The sequence below is a fragment of the Pygoscelis adeliae genome, unplaced genomic scaffold, assembly GCF_000699105.1.
Source record: "Pygoscelis adeliae isolate BGI_AS28 unplaced genomic scaffold, ASM69910v1 Scaffold167, whole genome shotgun sequence".
NCBI lineage: Eukaryota > Metazoa > Chordata > Aves > Sphenisciformes > Spheniscidae > Pygoscelis > Pygoscelis adeliae.
In genome coordinates this window covers 8,504,574-8,520,880 of record NW_008825428.1, presented here as the reverse complement: position 1 = coordinate 8,520,880, position 16,307 = coordinate 8,504,574, and the positions used below count along the sequence as shown (strand labels likewise).

Sequence of the window (16,307 nt, the reverse complement as noted above, 5' to 3'; positions counted from 1 at the left end):
ATCAAGCACATTCAAAAATCCATTTTGCCTGAAAGATACATTACAAGGGCTGTGTTGAGTTTTTTGGTCAAAAATTTGCAAGCCTGCAAATCTGTATATTCAAAACCATTTTTTCTATGATCAATCCCTCCATTATATTTTTGCAAATATGCATTCATGCAAGGCCCTTTTTTTTTTGACTGTTTTACGAATAAAGATATATATTCAGAAATTATTAATGCTTGCCTCCATTCTGACTGAGAGGTGATATCTACTTCGAAAACCACTTTTACTCATTTTTTGTTCCAAGGACTATGCAGGAATCCACCCTTAAAGCATTCACTAAGTAAGTCAGTCACTTATTTCTGATTTTAGTGCAAGTATCATAAATGCTGAAAAGATCAGTGACTTAGTGGTTCATTTTGTGACACCACAAACCTGAAATGTGTGAAAGGAAATACTTTGAGATAACTAATCTTTACGGGAATCGAACCTGTTCAAAGCTGATGCAGAGATGAAGAGCCAGCACCAGTATTTTAAATTAGGTTTGAATAAATGCACACGTCCTACATTTTCTCTCCTCCCCACCGCCACTCTTCTGATCAGCGAGGGCGGTGACAGGTTCAGAGAGCAAATGCCAGATATGCCTATGCTTTCCACCTTTGGTTTAAAATGCAGGCTCAAAGTCTTTGAATTTCATATCTGTTACTTGCATTCTATTTGCATCCTACCATTTACTATTACCCCCATCAAAGTGTTTTCTGTTTTGGCAACCCTAACATAATATTTGATGATGTGTTGGTTTTGGATTTGTTTTGGTTTTCCTCTTAAGATTGATGAGCTTTTTTATGTCTCAGACATTTTGGGAAGCATGAATTACAGAGCCAGAAAGCTAAATTTCTTTTCCTAACTCATAGCATATATCAATATATATTTTTGATTCTGCATGCTAACAGCGTCTTCTAGCACTTCTTTCCATAGTGATTTTGTTTATTAGCAAGCTTTGGGGTGGTTTGTCCAGCTGACCAGCCACAGAGCTCAAGCATTTCTGTCTCCTGAGCTGTGGAGAATGATGACTGAACTAAGGTCAGCATCATTTGACATGCTAGCAATGGGGGTGGGAAATGGAGCCTCATGTACCACCTAGCCAAACAGCACTCAAACTCCCACTGCTGCAAATGGCACATGCCTAGGAAACTTCTGGTGAACGACATTTGAAGATGTGTACTGCCAGTAACTAGGATGTCATGAGGATATAAACTCTCAATTTCTGAGGCTAATACCTGCAGAGCCCTACCCTAGAGAGAGGTTAAGAGACAAGTGAGGCCCAGGGTACACAGACAATTCCCACACTGACAAAGGAAGATGGGATGGAGCATATCTTAAGGATGAGTCTGGAATTCATTTTAGATACAACAACAGATATTAACCTACAAAAATTGGCATGGTTTCATTGTCTTCTCTATGGCCGCTATTTATCTCCATATCTCCAAAAGATTTTTTTTCTCATTATTTTCCTGATTGTTTTAATGAGTAAAAAGGCACTACGTATTTTATGTTCAGTTGTAAAAGTAGAACCTTGTATTTAAATGATGAACAAACAGCAGAAGGATATTTGTCTACTGGTGAGTACTTTCTTCTTTGTGTGAAGGCATGTTGCCCTGTTAGTACTTTTTAAAGTAACAACTCCTTTTAAAATCTTAAATTTCTGACCATACATTCTTTTCCTCACTTAGCCGCTGACAATTTGTTGCTCCTACCTTTTCTTGGTGGGTCTCAAGTAATGATCAAACATAACAAGAAATTATGTCTTCCTTCTCATCTAAAATATCCAATTCTGCTTGGTACTTTTTAATTCCTTTGCTAAAATTGCAAACCAGGGAAGCATGATTAGTGGCCATACACAAAATCTGTGTGTGTATGTCATTACTACTGAAGGCACAACATATAAAAGGCTTTCAAGTGTATGTAAAGCGAGCAAACAAACAAACAAATTAATTAGTGTAATCAGTGTAGATCTTGACTCTAGGAGGCATTCGTAAAAATACTCCATTTTCATTTACAAAATATATCCCATTTTTCCTTGAAATGTAAGTTTCAAGTTAACAGTGTCATTTTAATGACATTAATGTCATAATTTCCTGAGACCAGGAATCATCATAAAAGATAACCTTTATACTTGGTACATCTGCAGAAGCAGGTAGAATCCTCAGAGGAACTAAAGAGGTTAACTAGAGGACAGGGCTAAGTACCTTTCAACCTCAGTTATGTTATTCTGTGTACATATGGGTCTGTGATTCTATTAAAATGAGTACATCAGTTCTGTTTATTATTCACAGATTTCTTAAAAAGAATAAGAAAAAATACATTAAATATAGTATCACTGAGAATGAACCGACAGTAATTTAATCTGTTACAAAGCAACTAGAAAAATGGTGTTGCCTTCTACATGTTATATCAGAAAGCTACCTCACACTTAGCAGTAACATCATTTCTCTAAAAAATAACTAGGTTTGTAAGCAACCTATGCATCTCATTCATCATTTTCTCACTAGTCCTTTCAAATTACAAGTACCATGAGAAATAGATTTTGAAGACTGTCAGGGATGTCATGTATTAACTTTGAAAGATAAAATAATATTTTCAAAAAAAGATTAGGAAAGAGATAGATAGACACAAAAATGTGGTTACATTTTAGTGCAAAAAAAATTTTTTTTTCAGGCCTAACTCATGCTAGGGGCAACTTCCTCAAATATGGTCTGTTATTCCCAGGGCTTACTGCAAGTTTAAGTTCTGTTTCATAAATTAAAACCTTTGCATACTGTTCCCCATGAAGCAAAGACAATTTAATGTTATGATTGTTGGTTTTCAACAGAACTATATATGCAGTGTTCTAGATGTAAAACACCTCAATTAAAGGCTGCTTTCTCCTTTAGCAGACACAAGGAACGATTTTTCCCGCTCCGAATTTTAACCCTATTACGGATGCCCAGTTGCTAAGAGGAGCCCTACAGGGAATTAGTGAGTATCTTGACTGATTTTAACACTTTTTTTTTTTTTTTCAGAAAGCTCTCATAAAATACCAAGCAATAGGCAAAATAAAAACTCATAAAAGTGTCACCACGTATCTGTTGATTCTTCAAGGTATCACAGTAAGACACACTGGTGATGTCCAAATAAATCATGTATTTGCATTTACAGGAACTAAGATGTGATTAAGATTAACCTAGAATCTATACCAACACCTATAGTAATGAATGCTTTCCTTGAGAAAATAAGAAAAAGAAAACAGAATTCTGTGTTATGCATTACAGTGAAGGCCAACAAAGGAAAGGTTTTTAATTGCAACTTCAATAATTAACTACTACCAGGGACTGTTAAGTCTTTTAATCAGTCATCAAGAAATAAAAATAAATGGAGTAGAAAGTTTAAAGAATTTATTATCTTTCACTCAGGAGCAATTTTTGCTTTCAGCCTATATACAAAAAAAATTTTTGTTCACCAAAGCATTTTTCTCCGTTCAGATTTTTGTGTTTTCTTGTTAAACATTGTTGATATTGCTTAGGGTCAGAATATTGAATTTTTTTATTTTTTTTTTTTTACTATCTGAAGCATTTTCCTCACATTAAAATTGTTGTCTGTATCAAAATTTTTATACCCTTTGGGCTTTTCACAAGGCTGTACAGCACCGAATCTTGCATTCTGTTTTCAGTTTCTTTAATGGAAATGTGAGGACTCAGACTTAATGTCAAATGAACCAAAATGGGTATTATTGATCAAAAGGAATCTGATGTATCTTTTTGATTAAGTTGGCTACAGATGAAAAGCTTTAAACATTTTGCTAGACTTCGAACAATACTTTTAATGCAACATTGCTAACACAACACAGAGATGATTCTCTTCATTTAATACTGTAAATACAAGTGCATTAACCTTACTTTTAATTTACCTATCAAAGTACACGGAACAAAGTTCTAATTTCAAGGACAGTTGGCAAAATACAAAGTCCAGCTTCGGAGGAGTTTAAGTCTCCATAGTCTTTACAGGCACTGACACCCCTGACCCCAAATCTTGCACACGACATTCACTCTTGTGAGGAGGTTCAGCCACATACGTTGTCTCACTGATACCAGTGGTATTACACAAACAAATGAAGTTATTTAGGTTTTTAAATACTTCCTGAACCCTTCTTAGTTTTTGCTGTAGAGACCATATAAGCTGTACAGATTCCTAGTGATAATTATTTTCTGAAAAGTAAAAAGAAATCCTTATGCACAGAGTTTCAGTAATATATCTGTTTTGTGAGTTTGATGGAAAAGAATCAGACTGATGTTAAATCAGTGTCATGCTAAAAAGCTGGTGTAATTGCGGTGAGATAATCCAGAAGAAGGAGAACTAAACCTGTATAATGAGCAAATTCAGACTTCCTCTGCCAACTTAAAAAGAAAAGTATTCAATATCATTACATTTGTGTCAAAATGGAAAATGTCAGTTAGAGATCTGTCCTGGTTTCGGGAGGGATAGAGTTAATTTCCTTCCTAGTAGCTGGTACAGTGCTGTGGTTTGGATTTAGGACAAGAACAAAATTGATAATGCACCGATGTTTTAGTTGTTGCTAGGTAGTGCTTACACTGGCCAAGGACTTTCTAGTTTTTCATGCTCTACCGACTGATGCACAGGGAGCTGGGAGGGGGCACAGCCAAACTGGCCAAAGAAACATTCCATACCATGTGACATCATGCTCAGTACATAAACTGGGGAAAGCTGGCCGGGGGGGCCGCTGCTCGGGGACTGGCTGGGCATCGGTCGGCGGGTGGTGAGCAATTGTACTGTGCATCACTTGCTTTGTGTATTACTATTATCATATTATTATTATTATCATTTTATTTCAATTATTAAACTGTTTTTATCTCAACCCACGAGTTTTTCTCACTTGTGCTTTTCCAATTCTCTCCCCCATCCCACCAGGTGGGGGGGAGTGAGCGAGCGGCTGCGTGGTGCTTAGTTGCCAACTGAGGTTAAACCACGACAAGATCGTATGATAAAATCTGCCTACCAAAGCTGTAATAGGTACAGAATGTGTATCTGTAACATATATATATATATATATGTGCTTATCTAACAATGACTGGTAGAAACATGATACTACCCTACTCCATTCAGATGCTAGCTGATCCCCATGCTTTCTAGCCTAATTCATCTCTGCTGCAAGTGTGATAAAGTCAATTGATTTGCACTTGGAGATATAGTTATGCTGGAATGTCATTAAAATGCTGAGCCATCTAAAATTACCAAGACCCATCTTTTGGGGTGGAAAAAAATACAAAAATGATAGAATAATTTTCAGAATATGTTAATCATTATCTTTTTTTTCACAAGCAGTTAATACTGATTCATTATAGAAGTTTAGCAGTATGCTCTAGCTATCAAGCAAAAGGTCATAGGTAACCTTCAATAAAATGCCCTTGGAAATTGGTTAAAATACTACATTTTTTAAAACTTCATGACTTATATAGTTCTTCTGAAAATATCTATCTTTCAGCTTTTCAACAAATGGTCTGACCATAATTTGTCATCCTTATAAAAGAGATCCCTAATCCTGAAATGACAATTTAATCAATATCAACAGAGCATACAAATATGACTTCCCAGGCTCAGCCACAAATTCTGCTAGTGTGCGTAGTTCTGAATACATGAAAGCCTCTATCTGTTTTATTGATGCTTTCAAATCCATTGAGCTTGAGAGAGATGGTGATGCATCTGATAACAGACTACTTCACTTTTTGCTGGTATTACACCAGCAAGTGAAAGGTACATAAGCACAGTAACTATAATTGATGCTGGTAAATACCAGTGGGATATTAATCTGTTGATCTATTTTTTTTCAAGAATTTAGGTTAATGTTCTTGAACAAAACATGAACAATCACAAATGTAAGTAAATAACTACACTTTCTGAATTTAGAGTCTGTGTCGTGTTTCCTTTACAGGTTGTGAAAAAGATGTGTTGATTGATATCCTAACGCAGCGTTGCAATTCACAGCGGCTTATGATTGCCGAGGCGTACAGAGACATGTATGGCAGGGTACGACAGAGCCATTTTGTACTTCTGTTACTTCTGTCTCTCCTGTCTCCAGTGCGGTTGGTTAGCCCTTCTCTCAGGTCAGTCACTGGAACCAAAAGCCTGGCAGACAGCTGGCTGGCACCAACAGACTGGCACACAACTTCGCTCATGTAACTATTGATACCTCTGACGGTTTCAAATTGTTATTCATATAGCAGTAGAAGTATGTCTGCCACACACAAAGTTAAAAAAAAGGGACATGGAAAGTTTCTTCTTCTATAGTTCATTCTCCTCCTCTATTGACCAAACCAGAATTTCTGGACGGACATTTCTTCCTCTATGTGCTTCTGGGGGTTTCTGCATTACTTTCTTCAAGTTTTTGGAATACATAATAAAATAGTATTGTATTTGGGTTGAAATACCAAAGAAAAACACTATACCAACAATTACAGGTAGTTGTATCTTATCCACACACTGATTAATGTTCTCATCTCAAGGACCGACATTCTCAGACCTCATACCATGTAATCCCATGTATACACTAAGCACAATACTAATCTGAGTTGTTTAATGTTAAATTTATGATTCTTTGAAAGGTGTTTCAAAAATTTTAAGACATAAAAAGTTAGCTTTTTTTTTCAAATGCATTTTATCAATATCTACTGTATATAACAAGGTAATTTTTGTTATATGAATTCTTAAACTCACACAGAGATAGATATCCTCATTCTATTTCCAGATCTACTGTTGCTAACCCAATGACTTTGGGAAAGTTGCAATGCCTGCATTTTCCTCAGTTACCCCAGCTATATAAGAGTGAAAATAATAGCAACACCCTTTGTAAAATCTCTGTGAAATCTAGTGATAAAAAGCGCTGTATGAAACTAGATACTATTGGAAAGCTAAAGAAAAATGCTGTGATTAAATTGACCAGATGTGCCCTTCCCCTAATAGAAGCCAGCCAAACATTTTAAACAAAATCCAGTTTTCTTCTTTTCCTGAAGCCTGAAAAACTAACGGCTCACTGGAAAATGCCTTGAAGGTCAGTGCATGCTCGCCATTGAATCAATCAGCGTGAACGAGGACAGTGAGTTTGCAAAAATCCCACCCACCACACAGGCATCAGCCTTAATGAGAGTTAACTAGGAATGCTTCGTTCATAAACTCCACATTACCTCCTGATGTGGTAGTCTGTTACCTACCAGTCTGCTAACTGGTAGTACTATGTATTTTCTTCTTTAGGTAGCTGAGCAGTTTTCCAGAAACAGCCTTTGGGCCACCTGTATACCAAAATACCTCACAACTGTTGACCTCTGAATATGCTGGAACACCCCCTTACTCTCCTAGAATTGGGGGAAAGAAGGGAGCTGGATTTAATCAGGGTAGTGTGTTGACCTGGTGTTGTTACTCACCTATAGGAGATCACTGGCTTTATCTGGACCGTTATAAAAATTCAAATGCACAAGATTTGTGATATTTTAGATGCAGCCTTGAATGGATAAGTATGTTTTAAATAGACCATAAAAGAACAATAACTGAATCACAGGTATCCTTACCTTCCAGAGACTGTGACAATGAGTGAAATCAGTGAATCTGAATGATTAAAAGTGTTCTTCTGCTATGAGGTATTTATTAGGTTACCATTACCATTACAGATGCAAACCACGTAAGTTCAGTGTTTATCCATGCAACATTCCTCACTGAGTTTTAGTTTTACTTATAGAAAACTAAAGCATGTCAATCTACCCAAAGGTGCCTGTGATAGTAAAGCACGTAAGCCCGTTCTTGTCAAGTCTTCATTTATCTCCTTAATCACTGGACAGTGCTCCTTCTCTACTCCATCCACAGCAGCTGGCTGGGGTTTTTTAACCTTTTCTCTAGACTGTTTCAACTGGACCTATCATTTTAACAAGGGGAAACATTTAAAAACTCCATATAATTTTTTATCTTTAATTTCTGCCCTCTCATACATGAAGATGACCTAGAGGTAACACTGATGATATCTCAATAAAGAATTGCCAAATGTCCTTCAGGAATAGAATTATGATTTGCCATATTTGGTATTCAAAGAGAACAATTACTGACTTGCTCTCCACTGATCTATTTGGATTTTCTTTTCAAACCCAAAATGAAAATATAAACAAACAAATAAATCCCTATGAAACCACACCAGCTTTAAATTTATACCTCTGTCAGCCATATTCAGTCAACCTGAAGTGCTATAAAGCCAGTGGCCACAGACCTAAAGATCTAGAAGAACTGAAGAAGCCAAAGAAAACCTCAGATGTAATTTTTAAGAATTTCAATCTCTAAAACTATGAATAAGAATAGAAGGGAAAGGCAAGCAAATTATTTTTATATTCCAGCAATGGGCTACAGAAAATTCTGAAACTCATGGAACATCTTGCATATACACCCGCAATTTTAATTTAAATGAATCCGTTAAGCACTGGGTATGCTTTATAGCACAAGATATATCAAGATACTCTTGACAGCTTTCCAAAAATCCCCCAATTAGTTCTACCTTTTGCCATGTGGAAACAGAAGCCAGTACTAGATTAGCTCTAATCTAGTTCAGAAATGAAACAGGAATGCTGATTTTTTTTTGTCACACCTGTGGTAGCAGATATACTGAAATGGCTAATCTGGTTAGTGTTCCATGCAGTTTATTTGATTGATCCCTCAAAAGTTTGCTATCTTGCGCAGGAACTGCCGAACAGGATGGGATGTGTCTTGCCCTGAATTGCCACAGCTTACACTTCAGAAGATACTTTAGCACACATCAGTGATAGCATTTCAGTGGCTGTAATCTGTATGAATGGATATATTGCGTTGGGCAAATGTGCCATTCAGCAGTCCCAGCTTATGAGTGGTAAACTCTGCAGGACAGAGAAGACAGACAGCTAGGCAATAACAATTTTAGACTTCTCAGTTTAATCTATAGTAATCCTGTCAGTCCAATCCTCTACACTCTTAATTTCAATTCAGTCTGTTCAATATGGTATTGAATGCTATTATTCAACAAGTATCCCCACTATGCCCATTAATTTGACAAATGTAAAGTGTGACACATTAGAAGGACAAATATATTAAAAAAGAAAATAAAATCCTGAACTGGCTGCATGATTCAGACATACAGACAAGCTTTAAGATTCCTTCTTAGAATTAGCCTTCAAGGATTTCTTATAGCAGGCACTATTAGGAAAGGTTAGTAATGACAATTTAGAGTTGTCTTCTCTTATTTTTCAATACTTCACTTCCCTTAGTTCTGATTGCAGGAGTAATTTTTAATTCGTATCCATTTGTATTATTAATCCATTTTCCCACAGGCATGCTGTCAGAAGTGAGATGTCTTAATGAATTAATCTCTACTCCATGTGTGATTTAGTGGTTGTCAAATGCATCTAATGTGCAATCACTGAAGATTGCATGTTTCTTCATCATAAATTTCATTTTCAATGTGTATATGTCCTCCTTCATTGCTACTCTAGCTACTAATTTAATTATATTCAGATATGTATCAAAACCGAAGTGCAGGCCTGAAAAAGATGCAGCTCTGAAAAAAGAATAGTTTATATCATGGGAACGGTTTCTGGTACTCCTTTAAATTCAGACTTAGGTCAGAACATACCTGACAGCTGCCTAGTGATGTACACAAAAAATAAAAAAAATGAGTGCACAAGTATCTTCTTAATCAGAAACAGCAACAGAATAACTAACAAGCTTTTGGCATTCTCAGTGTTTTCAAGGATGCTACTGGGAAAGGGGAGCATGGGGGGGGAAACTCTCATCCATGACTCAGTTACCTGGCAAGCAAGTACTGAGATACAACCGGGGGAAGAGGGGGGTTCCTTTATATTAATCCAGCAACTGTCAGAAGTAGTGAATTCAGTTTGAATGTAATATATACATAAATTGAAGCACATAACCTTCCAGTAATCCAAAGCAGATATTTTTATGTACTAGGAGCAATACGGATGATTTTTTAAATTATTCACATAGTAACACTGAAAAAAGCACAAGAAATCGCCTGTGTTCTATGGGATTTGACTTCCAAAGGTGCTTAGCTCCCACAGATTCACACAGGGAATATGCCAAGGGAAGCTGCAGATGCTCTGCCATGGTATTCGGGTTTCCAAGCCTTCAAGTAGTAGTTGCACTTAAACCCCTGAATTTTCTTCTGTATTCTAATGAACCAAAAATCAACAATCCTATGTGGTCTACTTGGTTGTGTGTCTATTGTCATCTCACCCATACTATTAGAAGAAGCAGGTACTATTTAAAAGAATATTTTTCTTACTTAGTTTTAGTCAGAATTAATCTTCAACAGTTCATCTTTATTCATTTACAGAGAAAAGCACCAATACTTTTTTCAAGCTATCTTCAAGTGCGGCTATTGAAATAATCCTGTCTATGCATTTTCTTTTTCTTTTCAAGGATCTGATCACGGACCTAAAAGAGAATCTCTCTCACCACTTCAAAGAAGTCATGGTTGGCTTGATGTATCCACCTGCCTCCTATGATGCCCACGAGCTCTGGCATGCCTTGAAGGTACTTGTCAAATTCAGAATTGCTTAGAGTCACAGTCACTAATTACAGTACTGAACGTATGTTAAATTGATTTTTTTTACATTTAAATGGTTGATAAACTGCTGGAAGTTAGTACACTGGAATAGTGTACTATGTCAGCAGAAATACAGTGCTATATGAAGTTTATTCATTGGTATGCTAAAACCAGCATAAATAATATCCTTGCCATGTAACAAATACAACCCATTTAACACCCATGGTAAACTTGGTAAATGAAGAAATATTTATACAGGGAAATGTAAGGCCCTGATCCTGCAAGCATTTATGTATGTTACGAACAAAATTCACTTGAACTGCCAGTGCCATGCGCTAAGCCTCCACCTCTGAAAAGACCACTACTTCTTTAGCAGAACATGTCTTTACATAAACACTTACAAATTACTCTGTGACAAAGCAATGCTCATTCCACTCAAATTGAATTGATTGCACATTTTGAAGAAAGTATTTCCTTTTCTTCCCAGGATCTGAGCCTGTGCTCCTTAAACAACTGAAGTTTTGAAACAAACAAAAATAATTTTTCAAAGATCATGTAATTAAATGGTGAAATTCATTCACGCAGGGCATTGTGGAGGCCAGAAGCACAAATCAGTTCATAAAGGACTTCAACAAATTCTTAGAAAACAGGTCCACTATTGGCTATTGAAAATAATAATCCCTGGCAAATTCCTTCTCAGGAAATTCCTAAATTGCCAATTCCTGGAAGATGGGAAGGCATATCAGAGCTCAACACTGTTTTCCTTTTCTTGTGACCATTGTCACAAATAAAACACAGATTGTGCGACTCTGAGCAAGGTGATCTATCTTACATATTTTGAGAATCCCCTCAAAAAAAAAAAAAAGATTAACACTTTTTTCTGGTCCTTCAGACACTTAAGCCAATGCACTTTTTAACTACAGTTGGCATTAAAAGAATTGTGAAATATCATTGGTAGCACTGGAAGCATGACTTTTATAAAAATTATTGACAAGATTGCCAAAGTTATATTTTTTTCCAAATGTGGCTCAAAGTTAAACTTTCTTACAGTATTCTATCTTGATCTGGATTCCTATGGCCAAAGTGAAAAACAGGCCATATGTGTCTCCAGGCTCAGGCTCGATGTAACGTTCTCCCATTATCCCAAATGCAGAATACTCACCAACACTATACAAAAGCAGCATATACAGCATATCTTATGTCAATTCAAGTTTATAAAATTAATTCAAATACTGTAGAAAAATTCAGTGATTTGCAGCACTGCATGCATGGCCATGATGCTTCCCTTAAATACGAAGTTCCACGGTAGACGTTACAGACCGTAACATTCCTAAATAATTTTTTTTAAAAAAAGATAAAAGCACAACACAATAGTTGTGCTTATATCTACTTCAGATTGCCTGAACACTTGCTGGGGATGTATGCTCAACCTTTGCATCTGATTTCTTTCAGCAAATCCCAAATTCTTACTAAAGCTCTAAAGTTCTTCCCATTATGTTTCTGTCAACACTAGTCTTGCTTCATTCTCCACTTGTTAATGTACATGCTGAAATTCCGATTAAGTAGGAATATATTTGAAATACAGGGTTCTACTATTAATTCAAAGTCATTTTCTATTTAAACAGGTAGACTATGCAAAAGTACACTCTGCATTGCTCCAGCAGAGACTGCTATTGTTTTGTTACTTCTGATAAGTGCAGCACTGCTTTTTTCTTCTAAAAGCTGTGGTTTCTACTAACAACATCTTTTCATATTTCTTTCCACACAGGGAGTAGACACAGAAGAAAAATGTCTAATTGACATATTAGCCTCAAGATCAAATATGGAGATCTTCCAGATGAAAGAAGCCTACTTAATGCGTAATGTTTTTTACAAGTGCACAGTAGCAGTTGTACTATGTGTGCTCTGGATGTATTAGCACACATGAAGGAACTGAACTTACAAAAATGACTTCTCAATACTAACTGGTTCCCTTCCCTCTCCTCTCCCATAACTATATACAAAAGGCTGAAGCAAAATGTTTAAAGTTGAAAATACGTCATGGTATTTTTGAGATGTATTGCTGCCTATGACGTTTGAAATACCTGGCCGCCACATTTTGAGATTTTCAGAAACTTTTGCACACTTTATTCAAAAAACTACATAAGCTGTTTTCCTTCAAAAAGTGCTTACACAGGCTGGACACTCCACTCACCTGCCTTGATGGAGCATTTCCAAGTATCCCACCGCCACACAGCAAGCAGCAGTGGTGGGGCTGCGCCCATGGGTGGGTGGACAGGTGAGCCGGGGCAGTGGCTGAGGCCCCCCGGCAGGGCAGAGCCCCCACAGCAAGGCCCAGGCAGACCTGCCAGTCCCATGGCTAGGTCCGTGCAGAACCTGCATGAGTTACTATGGAATAATCACCATAGAAAATGGATGAGTATTTGCACCCTATTTATTTATCCTTTGCTTGCTAATCTTCATCAGTACTATTCAGAGCACATTCATTTGTGATTTAGATTATTTGTTTTTGTTTTAACCTAGAATATAACAATGATCTTCAACAAGATATCGATTCTGAGACTTCAGGTCACTTCAGAGATACGCTCATGAACCTTGCTCAGGTACTGTAAAAACAAGTAGTATGACTTACATTTCTAAAAAATTCATAATAACTTTTGATACTATTTGAGAAGTCTTAAATTTTAAGGTGACTGTGGTTAAAGCTAGTTCAAGCTAGCTAGTTCAAGAGCTACACTTTTGAACAAGAGCGGGGAAAACAGAAAAGGAAGAGAATTTGAATTCTTTCATCTACTTTGACTTTGACTTTGGCTTTCAGACGGAGGCAAAGGTTGACAGACTATTTTATTGAGTAAGTCCCTGGATATTCCACTGCTGACCCTCTGCTCAATCTGTCTCATCTCAAAAGGTGTCTACTTGCATGTACAAATAAGCTTTTCATTTTTAAAGCTCTGTTTTCTCCGCTGTTAGAATATATGGTTCATAATCCAGTCTAGGCATTATGTAAAAATGGAGAAATATCCACATTTGACTATGAAAGAAAGTATTAAACAGTTCTCTGTTTTAAACATTATGTTCTTTGCGCTGCTGCATATGCTAAATCACAGTATGTTTGCACACAGGCAAACGAATCGTCACTATCGCACACCAACTTTTGCAGTTTTGCTAATTTGTAGCTTTATGCAACAAAATATGGTCATCTTTGTCAGATCATGAGTTCCCATTCTCATTGTAGTCACTGTGCTCATTATTTTAAAAATCTTTTGTAAACCAGAGTAACAAATAATGACAAAATGACTGCCAGGAGATAATAGCATACATAAGGTATATCTGTATTTTTATATATGTGTATCTGGGGAAAAAGAGTTTCTTGCCAAGATTTGAAATAGCAGCAGGCTTCACTGAGGTACAGAGATAAAAAGCAGATGTTTCAAATGTAGAAGCTATAAACAGGAAATATCTTTTTCTAACGTTGGAGGTTTTTCCCCCTAATAATGAAAATTCTTCCTTGCTTAAAAATGAAGAGCTACAGGTTAAGCAACCTCACTTCTTATCTTTATTAAAACCATGGGACATTTTACTTGTCAAAAGAACAAATTTAAAATAAATTATCTGAGACTACATTATTAGCCCTTATTTTCTTAAACCACAGACATTGATAAAGAGGCCTGAAATCAGCAACTTCTTAGCTAACAAGATCTAAGTGATATTTTTCTCAAGATAAAGAAGAGTTGCAGAAAATTCCAGCTTTACTCAGTTATACTGTATACTTCTGAAGATTGTTTGTTGAATCATCCATGTTTGGATATGGCCTTACATTAAAACTCAGTGATATTTCATTAAAATATATCCTTTCTAGTTCTAGTACCATGCAATTTACAGAGGATTATTCTACAGCAACATTTCCAATGCATCCTTTAATGCTTTTTTCAGACACCCTTTGCTTTGATGTCTATTAAATCTTGGGACTGATGACACACACATCTGACTACAGATAGAAGTAAATATGCTTCACATACGGAGAGCAAACTATTCCATTGCTATAGTGTGGTATTTACTGTTTTCATGTCCACACTGAGGCAGATTAGAAGTTATAAGTTATAGTCCTTCCTAAATAAATTAACAGAGTTACAAATTCAGGCTAAGTAATATTCTAGTATGAGACAAACAGATTTTTATTCTAATTCTCTTTTTTTGGGTATTAATTGGAATATGATCATTTTCTACTATTTAAAAAATAATTATACATATTGTGGGACTCTCCAGCAAAACTATGCCAAGAGTAGTCACTGTTAACTGTTACTGGGGAAAGCAGGCATTTGACTCATGTAGAGTATTATTTAACTCATGTTTTTGTTCACTTGTCTGTCTTTTTTTCCTGTGTTTTCTCGTATATGTAACTTTACGCAGTCATTCCAGCATAATTTCCTTCAAGTAATTTATCTTGTTACTAGGAATTCCACTGTGTGAAATTCTTACAATTTAATTAAAATATAAATTAACATTTTTAACAGGAAAGGGCTATAAATCAGTCATTCTACAAGTTGACAACCAATACATAATTTTAATGCTCACTTTCACATATAGGGTAAAACGACTGTAAATTTTAAACTAAAGTAAATTGCTTCAAACACATATCATTAAGGCAGTGATTACATGCTGCCTGAGATTGCTAAGAGTTCTGCAACCAAGGCTGATTTGTATCATTACAAGACGATTTGGTTAAAAAAGCAATTCCAAAAGTTGTGTGCTTTTCTCCTTTTCTAACAACTATCTAATTCAGATCATAGCGTGTTTACTAAAGCATATCAGCTTGATTTGTGTAACTGAAAAACTATTAAATGTATGGGAAAATTAGAAGTATTCTTCTGTTGTTTATGTATCAAAGTTGTCAAACAATTTCCTAGTCTTGGGTCTTAATTTTAGACAATGATTATAAGCAAGCAAAATCTCTGTTATTTGATGTGCTTGCTCCCACCGTTTGTGCAGGGAGAAAAAAATGAGAAAAGATTCTTCTGGTAATATGCATATCGATAAGAAATAATCAGAGAATGGCAAATGTTACTCTTATCCTTTTTTTCCCCTCGTAGTTACATACTAGAGTAAGCAATATAACATACATAATACCGGAAATGGTGGTGGGATGGTAGCGGTAAGGTAAAAGCTTATTTGTAACGGGACAGGTTTATCCACTTCCCCTATTTTTACCTCTCACAAGACCGTCTGTCATTCTAGAGTTCCTCTACTTAGAGGAAATGAAGACATAATATGACAACTTGAAGATATTTCCTAGAGTTGCAAATTCAGCCATTGAATACACTAATCCAATCTAAAAGCCCATACGTGTTATCTCAAGAAATGAAACGTAGCTTCACATAGAGGCAACTTTATATTCCTACAGTCTTTCAGGATTTAACTTTTGAAGAAAATTTATCTATTTTCCCCCCAGGGAACAAGGATGGAAGGATATGCAGATCCCTCTACAGCTGCTCAGGATGCAATGGTAAATATAGTCAGATGTGAGCTTCTCAAACATTAAGAAAAAGAACAAATACAAATTTTGAAAAGTGATTTAGGACTTACTTAAAAACTTCTGCATTTTTTCTCCTTTTTCTGGTACATTAGATTCTATGGGAAGCATGTCAGCAGAAAACAGGCGAACACAAAAACATGCTGCAAATGATTCTCTGCAACAGGAGTT

At 36.1% G+C, this 16,307-nt stretch overlaps 1 protein-coding gene across 1 annotated transcript in view; it reads left to right on the top strand.

Moving 5' to 3' along the window:
* The window catches only part of ANXA10 (annexin A10), a 31,348-nt gene that overhangs the window by 8,046 nt on the left and 6,995 nt on the right, over positions 1-16,307 (top strand). Inside the window, exons 2-8 of the mRNA XM_009330737.1 lie at positions 2,916-3,000; positions 5,969-6,063; positions 10,480-10,593; positions 12,375-12,465; positions 13,130-13,209; positions 16,056-16,109; positions 16,232-16,304. Coding sequence (XP_009329012.1) covers positions 2,916-3,000; positions 5,969-6,063; positions 10,480-10,593; positions 12,375-12,465; positions 13,130-13,209; positions 16,056-16,109; positions 16,232-16,304 — 592 coding nt within the window. The remainder of the gene's footprint in view (positions 1-2,915; positions 3,001-5,968; positions 6,064-10,479; positions 10,594-12,374; positions 12,466-13,129; positions 13,210-16,055; positions 16,110-16,231; positions 16,305-16,307) is intronic.